The 19,016-nt window shown below is 44.3% G+C and overlaps 1 protein-coding gene across 1 annotated transcript in view; it reads right to left on the bottom strand.

The window, feature by feature from the left end:
* Positions 1-12,215, bottom strand: part of LOC307207667 (uncharacterized protein) — a gene marked incomplete at its 5' end in the record, with an annotated part of 413,689 nt that extends 401,474 nt beyond the window's left edge. Inside the window, one exon of the mRNA XM_079961752.1 lies at positions 10,951-12,215. Within this exon, the coding sequence (XP_079817878.1) occupies positions 11,211-12,215 (1,005 nt within the window). The 3' untranslated portion in view covers positions 10,951-11,210. The remainder of the gene's footprint in view (positions 1-10,950) is intronic.
* Between the last annotated feature and the right edge of the window lie 6,801 nt (positions 12,216-19,016).

Raw genomic sequence — 19,016 nt, 5'->3', positions numbered from 1 at the left:
ACATCCTCACTTAGGATGGGTACGGCCCATTGCTGCCATATTAATTTCCCACAATGCCCTTCATGTAATGTCATTCCAAGGGCATTGCAGTGTTCCTTGCAGGGCTGCTCAAAGGGTTTCCACCTGTCTGCCAACACTAGGTAAGAGATAGCAGCCCACCAAAGGCCTCATTCAAACCTAGAGCTATCCCTGAATGAATGGAAATGAATTGGGTTGATTTCTGTTGTCCTGTTCATGACTCATTCAAAGCTAGGTGGCATGCCTTCTTCAGCAGCAGTAGTACAGGTCCTCTGAGGACAGGTGAATATGCCAATTTTGCTTTCTCTTGGTTTGTCATTCTTCCAATCTTAAATTCAGCTCTCCAGATTTCCACACCAGTTTGCAGGCGGGTGGTGGGGATGTTGTTGGGTTGTTCTTGGGGGGGGGGCGGGTTTAAAAAGCCCTTTTGAAAATTCATCAGCATTTTCATGCAAATTTCTCCTAATATACATAATTTTGCACGCAGTTTGGCCTAACATGCTGTTTTTCTGTAGGCTATTTTCATCAATATAAAAGGTAAAGGTAAAGGTACCCCTGCCCGTACGGGCCAGTCTTGACAGACTCTGGGGTTGTGCGCCCATCTCACTTAAGAGGCCAGGGGCCAGCGCTGTCTGGAGACACTTCCGGGTCACGTGGCCAGCGTGACATCGCTGCTCTGGCGAGCCAGAGCCGCACACGGAAACGCCGTTTACCTTCCCGCTGGTAAGCGGTCCCTATTTATCTACTTGCACCCGGAGGTGCTTTCGAACTGCTAGGTTGGCAGGCGCTGGGACCGAGCAGCGGGAGCGCACCCCGCCGCAGGGATTCGAACCGCCGACCTTTCGATCGGCAAGTCCTAGGCGCTGAGGCTTTAACCCACAGCACCACCTGCGTCCCTATATACGCCTCTATAAATGCACTCTGCCCTAGCAGATGCATTCGTGTACACATTACTTGGCAGAAGAACTGCATTTAAATATTCAGAGAAGTGTGAATTTTGAAGAATAGCTGTTTTGGTTCATGCATTGTTTTAGAAAGCAGTTTGCCTTTAAACACAAACTGAACAGAATTTCTCCCCTACCCCTACCTCTTGGTGGTTGCCTTCTTTCCAGAGAGAACCCAGTTTGTGTCATTTTTTTAAAAAAGCATTTTGGAGGGATAATGGCAACCACCGTGTGTGTGTGTGTGAAAGAGAGAGAGAGAGAGAGAGAGAGAGAGAGAACGAACCACCATTTTCTCCTGCTCCAAAAACGCCCCCAGAATAGCACTACTCCCACAGCATTCTGGGCAAATAAAATGGCAGCCATCAGGAAGCCACATGGAATTATGCTGCTGCCACAAAAACAGCAGCAAAAAAAAAACAAAAAAAACGGGGGGGCAGGGGAGAATACAATGAAAGGTGACATGAGCGACAAAATGAATGAAGTCTTTAATAATGAAAATAAATGCAACTGCAAAATGAAAACAAAAGGTCCCAAGTTCACTTCCCGGCATTTCTAGGCAGGGTTGGGAAAAGATCTAGGAAAACTACTGCTGCCAGTCAGTGCAGACAATGCTAAACTATAACCTGCCTCAGTTTAAGTCAGCTTCCTGTTTCATGGTGGTGGTGGGGTGTCCTATATTGTATCCTGCCACAAGCAGAGCTGCCAGGCCCCTGTTCCTGTTAAGATAGGCTAGGCTGGATGGTTCAGTCAGAAAAGCACAACTCTTAATCTCAGGGTTGTGGGTTCAAGCCCCAGGTTGGGTGAAAAAGTTCTGCATTGCAGGGGTGGACCCCGAGTCGCCTTCCAATTCTATGATTCTGTGGAATACACTCCACAGGGGACCAGACAGAGGGCCTTCTCGGTAGTGGCACCCACCCTGTGGAACACCCTCCCTTCAGATGTGAAGGAAATAAGCAGCTATCCTATCTTTAAAAGACATCTGAAGGCAGCCCTGTTCAGGGAAGTTTTTAATATTTAACGCCTTACTGTTTTTAACACTTGATTGGCAGCTGCCCAGAGTGGCTGGAGAAACTCAGCCAGATGGGCGGGGTATAAATAATTTATTATTATTATTATTATTATTATTATTATTATTATTATTATTATTACTTTTGACACCCCTGCCACAAAGTGGCGTTCCACAAGTTAGAATGCTCCATTTGGATTGTTCTCTAAAGTGTGAAGTTCCTAGATAGGCTCTTTTTCTTTGCTTTGCTTTGCTTTGCTTTGCAATATGAATAACAAGGCTTAACAGAATGAAACATACTTCAGAATTCAGGGAATTGCATTCCTATTCATCTTAAGTTAGGGGAAAATATGTTTTTAATTAAACGACCATCCCTTGTTTGTAGCTGCAAGGTACTTGTGCATGATATAAAACTCAATTTTAATAATACGTACACAAACTAACATTTCTCTGCCTCCCTCTTCCTCCTTTCTTAGGTTATACAAACAGCACTGTAAAAAAAAATGAACCCGCTAAGGACAGTGTGTAGATAGGTTTGTTCTGATAAGAAACATTAAGAGCCAGGTGCGCCCCCTGGTGTTAGAAGCAGAGTATCTGTATAAACAGTCTTCTGTGGAGATTTGCTACAGCCACTAAACAATTTGCCTTTGCCATACCTATCGTTTATCACGCCGTATAGGGAATATATATTTCTTAAACACACACACACACACACGTGAGTTGAAGCATGCTGGGAATGCAAATGACACCTAGCATTTCGCACGATTCATGGCGAATGCAATTATAATTAAGATTATGATAAAATATTAAGTCAAGATCATAAAGTGTTGATCGGTCCTGATTAGCTGTATTATCTGTAATTAGAAATCACACCATCCTTCAACAGTTAGTGGCATGTTTTGCTTATGATGCTGCAGAATGAAAAGGGGAAGGCATGAGTCAGCTTTTGTGATGGGCTTTCGTTATGGGTTTAATTGAGGCAAGGGACAGCAGTAAATAAAGGCAGAGCAGGGTGACATGGCGATTATACTGTAAGATTGGGAAATTTGCATATAGGTTTTGTTTGAGGTAATTTGTGAGTCTGGTAAACAAAGTATTTTTGCCCTAGGCTTGTTCACACATTATGTTACACCAAGCACAGGTGTGGACTTTTTTACCCTGGCCTTTATTTGTTTGTTTATTCGCATTTCTTGAATTTATATCTCCACAAAAGCACAGTTTAAAAATGCAAGCAAAGCAAAAGCATTCTAAAACAGTCTATAAACATTTTAAAAACGGCTAAAATTGAAAACAACTAAAAGCAGTTAATATTCTTCCATCTAATGATATTGGGGTTGCCTTTGAAAGTGAAGGCATTTTGTTTTGTGGGACTGATCTATTTTGCCGAATTTATAAGGCCCTGTTCTGTCTGCAGCAATTTTGCTTGGGTTTGTTGTTTTTTTTTATTGTAAAGGTTTCATCTGTTCTATTGCCATAACACCCTGGAATGTTATAGTGACATGAAAGTAAGAAATCTTATGAACAAACAAGCATTTGTGTGAAAGAGCAGGGCACCTGTTCAACTATTGTGTACCTTCATGGGACCTGAAATTCTGCACCTTCTCTCCTCACCCTAGACTTCAGACAAAGAGAGGGCTATTACAACAACTCACCCTTGCTGAGCACATGTCCCTGATTTTGGTAGGAGAAAACTGCCAGGATGCAGAGTGGATGCTATGGTAAAACACCAAATCATTGAATCACCAAGAGGATGAGGAACATTCACTTGCACTTTTTAAGAATATTGAAGGAGTCCTGATGGATCAGATCAAAGGCTTATGTACTCCTACAACTTACTTCCTAAAGTAACCAATTAGATGCCTCTGGGAAGCCCACAAACCCAGGGCATGGAAGCAGTAGCCTTTCCCTGTGGTTGCCTCGCCACCACCCACAGCAACTGGTATTCTGTGGCATGCTGCCTTTCAGCCTGGAGATCCCATAATGGCCAACAACTGCTTATAGAACTCTCCTCCATCAGTTTATCTAATTGTCTTTCTAAAGCCATCTGGGCTGGTGATCACTGTAAGGATAGATTTGATTATACCTTTAAGAACCCAACCCCTGTCTTGTTTAGGATGTCAGGCCCAAGGAAATGTGTTGCCTTGCCCCCAAGAAAGAGGGAGCCCAAGCCTCATGGCATCAGTGTGTGATGCATGCATGCCCTGGGCCATGCTGATGTTGCACATGGATGCTGACGTCATGTGTGCACACCCAGTGGTGTGCAACCACTGCCACCACAGAAGTTGGGGTGGCCCTCTGATTTAGAATTTTGTGGGGGGGCTTGGCTCCCACAGCCCCCCCATACTTGGCTCCCCTGGGCCTAAACAGAAGGTAGAGCTAGAATCCAGAGTGAGAAAGTAGTTAAATGAAAGAAAGCCTTGTTATACACAGTTCTTTAATAAAACTATTGCTTCTTCAACTCTTCTGCTTATTATTAAACAGAGAACATTACAGTACAACCATTGTTGCATCTGATGAGAGTGAGTTCCACAGGAATACAGAAAGCTGTCTCGTGTCAACTTCAGTTGGGTAAGGGGAGAAATGAATACAAGTTGCATCTTAAAAGTGAACCTGCCTCATTTGCCCTCTCCAAATCAATATGCAACTGTCATTCAAAATTCATGTACAAAAATTCACATACTAAAATGCATACAGTGGTACCTCGGGTTAAGAACTTAATTTGTTCTGGAGGTCCGTTCTTAACCTGAAACTGTTCTAAACCTGAAGCACCACTTTAGCTAATGGGGCCTCCCACTGCTGCCGTGCCGCCGGAACACGATTTCTGTTCTCATCCTGTAGCAAAGTTCTTAACCCAAGGTAATATTTCTGGGTTAGCGGAGCCTGTAACCTGAAGCGTGTGTTACCTGAAGCGCATGTAACCTGAAGCGTATGTAACCCAAGGTACCACTGTGTATGTTTAGGGAAAGTGTGCACAACAATGGGTATATTAGAGAAAACAGCATTTTAAAAAATGCATTATATTGCTGATTCTCCCCCTCCCCCACAAAAACGCACATGGGAGGCAAATTTAAAGTCAAAATGTGTATTTAGGAGAAATGCACACAAAAATAAGTAGAAATGTTATTGGATTTTTTTTTAAAAAAAATCCATAAATGGATACAGAAATAGCATGAACTGAACTTAATGTTGAAATAATTGGAAGCCATGAAAAATGGACTTTGGCAGGTGGGTAGCTCATGTGGTTAGAGCATGGTGCTGTTAACACCAAGATTGCAGATTTGAGCCCCATATGGGACAGCTGCATATTCCTGCCTTGCAGGGGGGTTGACTAGATCAGGGTGGTCAACCTGGCTCCTACTGCCCACTAGTGGGTGTTACAGGATTATAGGTGGGCGGTGGGGGTTCTATGGCACAAGCTGAATCCACCTTCCATCGAGCACGGGTGGGTGGGAAGAAAATTTTACCATCAAGAAAGATGCATTAGTAGTGGGCAGCAGGTATAAAAAGGTTGACAACCCCTGGACTAGATGATCCTCAGGGTACCTTCCAATTCTACAGTTCTATGATTCTGTGAATCTATGAATTGTCCATGCATAGGTTATATATAGCCCATTATTTGGGAATATCAGAAAATCCCTGTTGTATCATCCCAAAAAACCCATCCAATCAGGCGTCCTATTTTCATCGCAACCAACCAGACGCCTACAGGGAACCTGCGAACAGGACCTGAGTGAAGCAACAACTCTCTCCCAAATTGTGTTACTCTGATTATTTTGACTTGTAGCATCTCTCCATGATCTCAGAAAGGTCTCCATCACCTTCTACGTGATCTTTCCCCTGAAAGATTCCAGGGAATTGATATGAAGGCTTTATGCATGCAAATCATGTGCTTTGCCTCTGCGCTATGGTCCTTCCTCATAATTTAATCATTCTCTATGTGAAAATGTCCATCCCTTTCTATACCCTGTATCTCCTAATAATCAGCATCACTGAACTACCGCAGATATTAGGAGTGGAGAGGGGAGAGATTGGCCCACTCTTCAATAATCTTTTTCCTAACCTTCTTTGGCTCGTGAATGTGACCCTGGCTTTTGATTTTCAGTATGACGCCCTGCATTGATTTATTTTGATGCAGATTCTTTAATTGACAGGTGTGCAAGCTGAGCTGCAAGAAAGGAGGTACAGTAAGGTTAAGGTGTGAGTAGAAACTAAATGGCTCTGTTTGAAACCCATAGGAGCCAACCAGAGTGCAATTTAACAATTTCTCTTGCAGTGTATTAGGACGGACTTTGTGTGTGGTCCATTGTTCAGTTTATAATGGATGCGCTGTTGGCTTGCAGAGTTACTGAACTACCCAGGTTTTTTTGCTCCTTTTCTTTGAGGGGGGATAAAGTGCTTTGAGGTACTCTATGAATGAACGTCGTACTGAGAAACCCTAATCTATTCCATATTGCACAATGAAAAGCAACTCTACTGAGCCCTGATGAATTGTAGTACTTTCCCCTCTTTTTCTCTGAGTACATGGCAAATCTGAAGGGACTCTGCAAGGTGTGTCTGGAACCCTTTTCTTTCACTGAGGCCCTTCTTCGTGTGCCCCCACCATGAAAGTCCAGGAGGGCAGCAACACAAGAATTGGCTCTCTGTTTTTGGAATGCTTTCCCTAGGGAGGCTCGCCTGGCCCCTTCACTAGGTGCCAGGTGAAAACGTGTCTTTTTAACCAGGCCTTTGGCTGATTAAACATTCTGTAGCCTACTAAATGTGCTTGTGGGAGGTGGGGCTATTGGGTTTTTTTGTGTGTGGGGGGGGGGTTATTATTATGTATTTTATGTTCTCATTTTGTACTTTTATGTTGCGAATTGCCCTGTGATCTTCGGATGAAGGTTAGTATGCAAACTCAATAAATATAAATATAAATATAAATAAATAACCCACCCACCCACAAAAAAGTAAAGAAAGAGATTAATAAGTGGGCCATGGAACAAAATATTGCAGCATGGAGTGGTTCCACTGTTCAGAGTTCCTGCCAATCAGCTGTGAACACTCCATTCTGTTTTCGCTTTCCAATAGTTTCCTGTTTTTCCCACTACCAGCCTCAACAGTCAGCCAGCATCCCATGCCCAGCCTCAGTTGTCTTTGACTACACAAGCAGTAGAACTCAGAGAACTGGGGTTTTAAGGAGGATGCACCCAACGCCAGTGGCGTAGCGTGGGTTGTCAGCACCCGGGGCAAGGCAAGTAATTTGTGCCCCCTAACCCTGGATTTGCGCCCCCTAACCCTACCCCTAACCCTAACTCCCAGATGTTGCGCCCGGTGCGGCCGGCCCCCCCTGCACCCCCCACGCTACGCCACTGCCCAACACCCACAATGTTGGACAGATCCTGGTGCGCCTGGAGCAGACGAGACTAGTAGGAGGTCTAACAATTCATAAGTGATTCTGAATGTAGTGAGGGAAGTGAGGAGTAAGGGGGGCTCGTCAGCCTGCAAAGCTGCCCCATCTACGACAAGGAAAACTCTGATCTTAAGCCTCTGCTACCTTGTGGGATAGAGGAAAAGGCTAAGGAGTAAATCCTGCACAAATACAGAGTGAGATCCCTAAGATGGTTGTACACCTCCTTCCAGCAACTCCTGCAGTCAAGCTGGTGCCAAATGTATTGCGCTGCTGTCTTTTGGACCACATCAGCAAGGCTGATAGGGGAGTCTTATCATCTGGGCAGGCAAGGACCTCCATACACACTGCCCAGGTTAACACGCCAGGGAAGTCACTTCACTGCTGCTGACACTTCAACCCCAGAGGCACAATCCATTGTCTCTTGAAACAGACAGAGGCCAACACACAACACACATTTGTTTCCCACCAGCTTTTGCCTCTGATCTAGGTCATGAGGAATATGGTCCTCAGTTTCCAGGGCCGGCCCCCCCTCTACACCTCTGCTTGAAAGGAAGATTGCAAACTTCCCTTGTTGAAATGGCTGCAAGCAGTGGGTTTGTCGCCACTTTAAAAACTCTAAATATTTTTCGTGGTTAAAAAAAAAAAAAAGTCTATTTAAACAGCATGGGGTTATTTTAATCTCAAATTGGCATTTTCAAGAGAAAGAACTTTTAAAAGAAAAAGGAATCTATTTTTTCTTCTTCCATGTTTTCTCACTTTAATTAATTTAAAATGAATGAAAAGTGCTTCATGCTCTAAGATCCTGAAACTGTCGGCATCAGCTGACTCTAGCACTCTCAGCCTCATCTTCAGACTGAGCTGTGGGTAATTCTTGTCTTTGATGTCTTTTGAAGTGTTTGTGGCTTAGGCTGAGGCAGTTTTACATGGCAAAGCCAATGGCTTTTAAATATTTGAGGTCGAATCCTCAGGATTAGGAAGAGCCACTGCTGCAAGAAATGTGCTCCCAGGCAGAGACCTCAAAGAAGGCCCTGTAGCTTCTGAGGCCTTGTAGGTGGTGGGATCATGGGATCAGTTCCCACCCCCTTAAAAAACAAAAAAACAAAAAAAAAACCTCGCAACCCTCAAGGAGGAGAATTAGTTAGAATGTATCTAAATGCACAAACTTGGATTTTGCTGGTCTTTTCGAAACTCTCTTTTCGCTTCTCTTAAGTAAGAATTCCAAATGCACTTTTGAAAATACCTAAAGAATAAATAACCATGCAGTTTGTGAAAATTATCCTAGTGTATTAATTTGCTATGTATTACTTTGTCATGTTACCTTATTCTTGCAAACTTCCCTGTCACCATTTCTGGTGAAGGGCAGTGCAGAAATCTCAAAAGAAAAAGTAAGAAATTTCACTTGGTGGCATTGTACCTTTCTGAGGTTGGTCCGAAGGCTGTAGCCACACCACACTGGCTCTTGTTATTTAACAAAGTAGTAGTTCGAAAGCACGTCAAAGTGCAAGTAGATAAATAGGTACCGCTCCAGCAGGAAGGTAAACGGCGTTTCCGTGCGCTGTTCTGGTTTTGCCAGAAGTGCTGGCCACATGACCTGGAAGCTGTCTGCGGACAAACGCCAGTTACCTCGGCCACTAAAGCGAGATGAGCACTGCAACCCCAGAGTCGTTCGTGACTGGACTTAACTGTCAGGGGTCCTTTACCTTTACTTTTAGTTCAGTGTAAACTCAGACAATTTATGGGGCACTACTTCCACAGAGGAAGTATTTTTATTCAAAGGCCACTGTTGGCTCCAAAAGGAAATAGCAGAAGCAGGGCTATTACTGGCTAATGCAGGTTTTCCCAAACTTGGGTCTCCAGCTGTTTTTGGACTACAACTCCCATCATCCCTAGCCAGCAGGACCAGTGGTCAGGGATGGTGGGAACTGTAGTCCAAAAACAGCTGGAGACCCAAGTTTGGAAAACCCTGGACTAACTCCAACCTACAACCTAACTCCCTTTTCTGCTGCATCTGGAGAACAGCAGCTTGTTGGAGGAGCCAGAAGTTAGCCCCATTCATGAAGAGAAGGAACTCAGTTGTGGCTGATTTCCCATGGGGAAGCATATTTCTTTTGAGACCAACCATTAATGGTGAATCACTAGCAGTGCATCAGCCCAGGTGGGGTAGTGCCAAAGGGGCACATGCCAAAAAATAATTGTGTGGTATGTGGTAAGGGTACTCCCAATGGGAAATTGATTGACTTGCTCCTTGGAGCAGCTGGGGCGGGGGGGGGGGGATGAATGTGAAATAATTTGGCTTCTAAGTGAGAGATGGAATGCAAATGAATCGTGTGTATAGTGAGAGCATGCAATTCACAAATGCATATCCAGTGTTATTGGTTGGTATTTCATTATTTTGTTGTTTTATATTGTTTTGATTCACTGATTCTCCTTTTGCTGCATCTTTTTTCCTGTTCATATGCTGTTTGCTGCTTTGGAGTCCTTTGGGTCAAAAACTGTGTACAAATAAACCATAACATACTTAGGCCTATGCAATTCTTAGCAATTTTAGGCCAGGCAGGGCAGGAGAGATTTCAGCTCAGGGGATTCAAGGAAGTTGAAAAGTCTTCTTTGGATGATAACCTGTGTTATCATCCTGTGTGGTGGTAGTTGTAGTTAAAGTGTTGGGCAAGCACTGGAGAGACCCCAGTTTAAATCGCTACTAAACCATGAAATGTACAGGCTGGCCTAAGTCTAATCACCTGCCTCTTTCCCTTACTTACCTCACAGGGTTGTTGTAGGATGAAATGCAAGGAAAGAACAGTGTATATACCACCCTGAGCTCCCCAGAGGAAAGATGTGGATGTTAAATAAATCAATATATTTAATGTTACATTGCAGGGTGGAATTATTTGTTTTAATAGCATTTGCCATGGTTTAGAGAAAGATCATAGCTGAGGGTTCAACTCTGATGGCTACCATTTCTAATATGTCATCATAGCTCAATGGGTGGAATTCAACTGAATTTTACTCACTGAGGTTATTATGCACATTAATTTCAATGGGTCTATGCTGAGTAAAACGTGGTTAAATCCTGGTGTTTCCTACTTCCTTGCTCTGAGTATAAATGATGCAAATGATCCAAAAAATACATCAGGGTTCCCCCCCCCCTGCATTATTAATTCTGATTGCTTGTATAATAAAGGTAAAGCGACCCCTGACTATTAGGTCTATTCGGGCCCGACTCTGGGGTTTTTCCTGCACCACTCCCCCAACTGCTCAACTTCCTTCCTATAGGCCATCTCCCCCTCTCCAGCCGTAATTAAACCAACCACCGTTGTATCATCTGCGAACTTAATGATCTTATTACTGGGGTATTTGGGGGCACAGTCAGCTGTATAGAGCGTGTATAAAAGTGGGCTCAACACGCACCCCTGCGGCGTCCCCATATTCGTGATGAGATCCGCAGAGACGTGGGAACCCAACCTGACCCTTTGGGAACGGTTTGATAGAAAGTCTAATATCCACCTGCACAAACATGGTGGAAGTCCCAGGTCTAATAATTTGGGCACCAATCTATGTGGAAGAATAGTATTAAATGCAGAACTAAAGTCTACAAATAATCTCGTGTAGTTCCCTTGCTTCTCCAAATGAGTCAGGACAGCATGTAAAGCCATTGCCACAGCATCCTCTATGGATCTCTTTGCCTTGTACGCAAACTGGTAAGGGTCAAGTCCCACTGGCAGACAAGATAAGATGCGCTTCCTCACCAGTTTTTCGAAACATTTCATTATAATGGGTGTCAGCGCCACAGGGCAAAAATCATTCAGGCTGCCTATCTTCGATGTTTTTGGCAGGGGTATAATGGTAGCGGATTTCAGACAGGGTGGAACAGTGGCTTGGGCCAGAGACTGGTTAAAAATCTTCGTAAAGATTCTGCCAGTTGGTCCGAACAATCTCTTAGCACCCTGCCAGCCACCCCATCCGGGCCCATAGCCTTCCTCGTGTTTACCTCCTTTAATATTCGCCTCACTTCTCCCTCTTCCACCCTGGCAGCATTTCCTGTAGGTAGTGACGCCAATAGCTCTGGCATCCCTGTTGGAGTCACTGTTGGTGTCACCTCAAATCGGGCAAAGAAGGTATTCAACTCTCCCACCAAGGAAGCAGTACTCTCTACCACTGATGAATTCCTTGATTTATAACCAGTCAGATGTTGGACTCCCTGCCACATTTGTCTAGTATCATGATTTCTCAGATGGTCCTCAATTTTTCCTCTGTACTCTGCTTTTGCTTTCCTGATACCCCTCTTCAAGTTTGCTCTTTCTATGCCATACAATACCCGGTCCCCAGTTCTAAAAGCAGAATTTCTGGCCTTCAATAATCTCCTAACCTCTCCTGTCATCCAGGGCTTCCTATTCGGATACAACTTAACATACTTTTCCCGGGTGACATTTGCTGTGCAGAATCTAATATAATCCAGGACCGTTGATGTATAAGTTTCTAGATCTTGATGGTCGAAGATATTCCAGTCGGTCTCCTGGAAACAGTCCTGCAGTTGCTGAGCGGCTCCCTCAGGCCACACCGTAACCATCCGTGTTTGTATCTGGCCTTCTTTCCTGAGGGGTGTGTATACTGGTGTCAGAAGCAGGGACACATGATCTGAACCACCGAGGTGTGCCAAGGTCTTGACATCATATGCCCGTCTAATGTTCGTATACACCTTGTCAAGAGTATTTTCTCCCCTTGTTGCACACTCAATGTGCTGATGGAATTTTGGGAGTACTGCCCTCACATCTGTGTGATTGAAGTCCCCCACAATAATGTGCACAGCCTCCGGGTATCTGCTCAATTTAGCATTGATGTTTTCATGCATACTGCTCATGGCCCTGCATGCATTTGCAGTTGGTGCTATGTACACCGCTGTTAACACCACTGTTGTAAATTCCCGGGGAAGATAGAAAGGTCTGCATTTAATTGTCAGAAATTCCACATCCGGAGAACAGTAGGTATCCAACTTGACAGAGTCCGTACACCAGTTTTGATTTACAAAAATACACACAAACACACCTTGTTTCTTGCCAGAATCCTGTGTCCTGTCCCACATTGTAAAATCTTGTAATTCAACAGCTGTGTCTGGAATAGCTGAATTTAACCATGTCTCTGTGAGTATCAGCACACAACAATCCCGGATGTCTTCCTCCACTCCTACCCAAAGCCTCCATTCGTCAAGTTTATTTGCCAATGATCTCACATTAGCGTAAAAGATACTTGGAGAAGTAGTTTGCATCGTTGTTTCCTTATCTTCCTTACCTTTGTTCTCTCTTTTTTTTTGTTCTCTCTTTACCTATTTATCTACTTGCACTTTGACGTGCTTTTGAACTGCTAGGTTGGCAGGAGCAGGGACTGAGCAACGGGAGTTCACCCCGTCGCGGTGATTCGAACTGCCGGTGCTCTGATCGGCAAGTCCTAGGCTCTGTGGTTTAACCCACAGTGCCACCCACGTCCCTATTGGTAGCCTTACTCTCCATTAATTTGTATAATTCTCTTCTAAAGCCATCCAAGCTGGTAGCCACCACTGACTCTAAAGTAAGGTTGCCATATTTTGAAGAGTCGTGGGGATTGGGCACAGCGCCACCCGCGTCCCGATTGCTTGTATACCACCCCCCCCAAAAAAAAAAATGTCAGAAAGCTTTAGCAAAGGCTTTTGTAGGTAGAGTGTAAGGTAGGAACATGCTTGTCAGCTGTGGGGAAGAAAAGTCATCATTTTATTATTTACCTTGCCATCCAATTTATTAGCAGGAAGTCTAAGCACAATTGGTTTCTATAATACATTTTTCCAAGTCAGCATATTTAGATTTGTTGCCATAAGCCTTCCTGTACACCAAGCCATCTTTCTCTTGCAAAAGCACCAACAGAATCCTTGTAAATGAGATGAATATCAGAGCAGAAGATTGTTGTTAGTCTCTGGGCCATTTATTTACACGGCCACTTTCCATGAGAGATCATTTTAATCAGGCCACATAACAGAGGGAAAGTGTTCTCTATTGTGGACGGGTGGGGCTTAAGCAAACTAAGCCTCAGCGTAAAAAGCTGTAATCAGATGTGAAATTTACTGGCAGCCAAATTAGCATCTAATTGCCGATTTCCCATCTGATCTACAACCCCAGTTAAGTACGAGGGCTTTGATTGTATCTGATTTTATTCCGATGAAGTCGATAGAACATCCTTGGCTTATATCCATTCACTCTGGCTTAACGGCATTGCTCCTGAATGACTATATTCGGGCCATGTTGCAAGAACTGTTCCATCTGCATTTGGAAATGGAGACATTTGTATGACCTCCAAAAATGACTGATAAAACTGGGACACTTAACAGCATGCAAGAACACTTGTTTTCACATCCATATCATCTGAACTGCTATCTCTCTAGCCCTTTCTCTCTCTCTCTCTTGTATGTGTGCACAAACAAATGCCAAATATTGTTAATAGGCAAGGGCAAAAATGATTCAGGTGAAATGACTTGAACTTCAAAATGGTGCCAAAATGAGGATAAAGTTTTTTAAGGAAATAAGACCACCTCCCTCCACCCCTGACAAGGGACACTGACATGGTTTTACTGGACCAATGTCATCCAGTAGTGAGGACACCTTTCCCAGCCCAGGGACCACATTTCAAACTTTCCGAGGGCCACATTCCAATGGTGGGTGGGCAGAGAGGCAAAAAGTAGCTGGAGAAACTCATGAGACTCTTTACTTTTGCACTGTAGGCTATTTTCCAGCTATACATTAATCTCTCTCAATTCTCTAGCCAGATAGAAACACTCAAGGAAGCTGCAGGACAGGGCTAGTTAGAGGTGTGGCCTGGGGGGTTGGGGAATGGCCTAGTGCACTGGTTCGCAAACTCTCCCATCCACCCACTCTCAAAACTACCTGAAAATGGTTGCTGGCACTGGTGAACTGCTTAATGATTTCTCTGCCTATTATGGTGATTATAATGCACTGTAAACAATAGATGCTGTGCAGTTTTTAATTGCATTTTTCCTGCTTTTTTATTTCTTATTGGTTGTGCTTCATTGTATCACAATTTGAATTCCCCAGAATTCAGTACAGTGGTACCTCAGGTTAAGTACTTAATTCATTCCAGAGGTCCGTTCTTAACCTGAAACTGTTCTTAACCTGAAGCACCACTTTAGCTAATGGGGCCTCCTGCTGCCACCGCACCACCAGAGCACGATTTCTGTTCTCATCCTGAAGCAAAGTTCTTAACCTGAAGCACTATTTCTGGGTTAGCGGAGTCTGTAACCTGAAGCGTATGTAACCCGAGGAACCACTGTATTAGAAATAAAAGAAGGAATAAAATATAATAAAAAATATATGTGTGAAATATTTGATATGATGAATGTGCTGCAGATCCACATCCATCTGCATGAAGACTGCAGACCACAGTTTGGACAGAGAGTCATGGGGGCTGCATTTGCCCCCCTAGCCTGAGCTTTCCACCCCTTGTTTAAAGCTTTTCAAGTTGCCTTTACCCAAATGTCCTAATTTGAAAGCTCTCGAGTCTTTCTCTTTTTTACCTTGGTTCCTGCCTGTGATCAAGTGGATGGAATTTTTTATTTTTTACACTCAGGGCTCATTAGCATTTCTTGCAGACTGTTGAGTGGATAGCAAATAAAGCAGGAAGTGTCCCAGCTGTTGGCAAGAAAAAAATGGAATTATTCATTGCTTACTAATGTCAAATGCTAATGGGAGAAAAGTATCCTTGAAGAGAACCTTGACTAAAATTCATTAGAGGGAGATCAAATCACTGTTTTAATTATGCATTTTTGAAAAGGTGTATTTATTAGAACCAATTCCGACCTGCCATGCACCAGCTTCTGATACTGGCGAGGTGCCACTGACTTTGACAAAGTTGACTCCAGCATACAGAAAATGAACTCTGAATCCAGTAGTACCGTAATCCATCTTGCCACTTTCCTGTTCCTTCATGCCTCACTATTCATCCATAATAGGAATCTGCTTTTCCAGCTAGGTCACTTAGGGAGTAATCCTATGGGCCCTGGAAGAGTGTCCAAGAGACTATAAAGTTGGGATGTATGAAGGCACAGCCTTCCACTCTGCCGTGTCTGTATTCATTGTATGCAACACTGTTTCTCTTCCACTGCAGTTCATCCTCTGCCAAAAAAACTACATTATTTGGATCACTGTCCACTGTCCTTTGAAATTCATATTTCTCTGAATTTTGCATTGCAGTTCTCCAGCCAAGTAATGTGAACAAGAATGTAATAATAATAATAATAATAATAATAATAATAATAATAATAATTTATTATTTATACCCCGCCCATATGGCTGGGCCTCCCCAGCCACTCTGGGCGGCTTCCATAGAAAGCAAAAATACAGTAAAATATCACACGTTAAAAACTTCCCTGAACAGGGCTGCCTTAAGATGTCTTCTGAATGTCAGGTAGTTGTTTATTGCTTTGACATCTGCTGGAAGGGCGTTCCACAGGGCGGGCGCCACTACCGAGAAGGCCCTCTGCCTGGTTCCCTGTAGCTTTGCTTCTCGCAATGAGGGAAGCGCCAGAAGGCCCTCGGCGCTGGACCTCAGCGTCCAGGCAGAATGATGGGGGTGGAGACGCTCCTTCAGGTATACTGGACCGAGGCCGTTTAGGGCTTTAAAGGTCAGCACCAACACTTTGAATTGTGCTCGGAAACGTACTAGGAGCCAATGTAGGTCTTTCAAGACCGGTGTTATATGGTCTCGGCGGCCGCCCCCAGTCACCAGTCTAGCTGCCGCATTCTGGATTAGTTGTAGTTTCCGAGACACCTTCAAAGGTAGCCCCACGTAGAGTGCATTGCAGTAGTCCAAGCGGGAGATAACCAGAGCATGCACTACTCTGGCGAGACAGTCCGCAGGCAGATAGGGTGTCAGCCTACGTACCAGATGGAGCTGGTAAACAGCTGCCCTGGACACAGATTTGACCTGTGCCTCCATGGACAGCTGTGAGTCCAAAATGACTCCCAGGCTGCGCACCTGGTCCTTCAGGGGCACAGTTACCCCATACAGGACCAGGGAATCCTTCACACCTGCCCGCCTCCTGTCCCCCAAAAACAGTACTTCTGTCTTGTCAGGATTCAACCTCAATCTGTTAGCCGCCATCCATCCTCCAACCGCCTCCAGACACTCACACAGGAGCTTCACCGCCTTCACTGGTTCTGATTTAAAAGAGAGGTAGAGCTGGGTATCATCCGCATACTGATGAACACCCAGCCCAAACCTCCTGATGATCTCTCCCAGCGGCTGCATGTAAATGTTGAAAAGCATGGGGGAGAGGACAGAACCCTGAGGCACCCCACAAGTGAGAGCCCAGGGGTCTGAACACTCATCCCCCACCACCACTTTCTGAACACGGCCCAGGAGGAAGGAGCGGAACCACTGTATGACAGTGCCCCCAGCTCCCAGCCCCTCAAGACGGTCCAGAAGGATGTTATGGTCGATGGTATCAAACGCCGCTGAGAGATCCAGCAGAACTAGGAAACAGCTCTCACCTTTGTCCCTAGCTCGCCGAAGATCATCAACCAGTGCGACCAAGGCAGTTTCAGTCCCATGATGAGGCCTGAATCCCGACTGGAAGGGATCCAAATGGTCCGCTTCTTCCAGGCGTGCCTGGAGTTGTTCGGCCACCGCTCGCTCAATCACCTTGCCCAAGAATGGAAGATTTGAGACTGGGCGATAGTTGGCCATCGTGGCCGCATCTAAAGATGGTTTTTTAAGAAGCGGTTTAATAACCGCCTCTTTCAGCGGGTCTGGGAAGGCTCCCTCACGGAGGGAAGCATTCACCACCCCATGAAGCCCATCGCCCAGTCCTTCCCGGCTAGCTTTTATAAGCCAGGATGGGCAAGGATCCAGGAGACAGGTGGTTGGCTTCACTCATCCAAGCAGCCTGTCCACATCCTCGGAGGTAACAGATTGGAATTGATCCCACTCAACTTGACTAGACAGAACTCTAGCACTCTCCCGCCCCGGCCCTACTCCCACGGTGGAGTCTACTTCTTCCCGAATCTGAGCGATTTTATCTGCAAAAAACTTTGCAAAATCATCGCAGGAGAACATGTGGCCCGTACTGGGCCCCGATGCTGCAGGTGGTTCCACTAAATTGTGAACCACCTGAAAAAGTCTCCTGCTGCTGTTTTCTGCAGATGCAATAGAGGCGGTGAAGAAATTCTTCTTCGCCGTCGCTATCGCCACTTGGTAGGCTCGACGTTGAGCTCTAACCTGTGTCCGGTCAGATTCGGAATGAGTTATCCGCCACCAGCGCTCTAGCCGTCTCAACGATTGTTTCATTGCCCTCAGATCCGTGGAAAACCACGGGGCTGTCCGGGCTCCATGCAATCGGAGAGGGCGCTTTGGAGCCAAACAGTCAATAGCCCTGGTTAAATGTACATAAAGATGCATATGTTAATGAAAACAGTATTTTAAAAATGCATTATATTTGGAAAAATTGCATACAAAAATGTGTATATTAGGATAAATTCGCACTGAAATGCTTATCAATTTTATATAAATGTGTCAGTATCTAGATATATAGATATATGATGTGGAAATGTGGAGAACTGAATTTAAAACAGCCTCGGTCCAGTATACCTGAAGGAGCGTCTACGCCTCCATCATTCTGCCTGGACACTGAGGTCCAGTGCCGAGGACCTTCTGGCAGTTCCCTCACTGCGAGAAGCCAAGTTACAGGGAACCAGGCAGAGGGCCTTCTCGGTAGTGGTGCCCGCCCTGTAGAATGCCCTCCCATCAGATGTCAAAGAAATAAATAACTACCAAACTTTTAGAAGACATCTAAAGGCAGCCCTGTTTAGGGAAGCTTTTAATGTTTAATAGGTTATTGTATTTTAGTCTTTTGTTGGAAGCCGCCCAGTGTGGCTGGGGAAACCCAGCCAGATGGGCGGGGTATAAATAATAAATTATTATTATTATTATAAAACTGTATAAATGAGAAACTGAGAAAAACCAAAAGGGCTGGGTTGGCCCCCTTTCTCAGTTTCATTTGAGCTGCTGAGACATTTTTGATTCTGCTGAGACTTTAACATGGGCTAAAGTTTTGCCCACTTGTATTTATGCTGAACTGGTTGATTCTCCTTTTTTATTAATCGGTTTTAGTAACTTGAAGTTGGTTTGTTTTTAATTGTGATTTATATATATATATCAATCATTTTATTCATAAGCAACTTTGCATTTGTTTCATGAAGTGAGGCATGCATTTTTTTTTATTTTTTAAAAAACCTTTGTCTGAAATTTGCCCACATTTAACATCCCCTACATTGTGTAAAGCCACAAGGAAATTCTGAGCATCTTCTAATGTGTGTCATGGATCCATTTTCACAGCTTGCTGATGTGCCGAGCAAGGGGGACTATTTTAAATGCAGTTCCAAATAAGTTCTTGAACAGATCCTGGGAGCCTCAAAGGAAAACCTTTCCCCTACTGCATGAATGGGTGGTTAAATTAAATATATTTCACAAATGACTTGATGACATGAAACTTAAAAAAAAAAAAAGAGCAGATGGAGAAAGTTAATAAATATTTCATTTTCTAATATAAAATTCACTTCCATATTCACAACTTCGGGGATCCTCTGCTTTGCAGGTATCAATAAGTCTGATGGATTTCACATTC

Source organism: Podarcis cretensis (assembly GCF_951804945.1).
Source record: "Podarcis cretensis genome assembly, chromosome: Z".
Lineage (NCBI taxonomy): Eukaryota > Metazoa > Chordata > Lepidosauria > Squamata > Lacertidae > Podarcis > Podarcis cretensis.
Note: the sequence above shows the minus strand (reverse complement) of the source record. Positions and strands in the feature narration are given on the sequence as shown.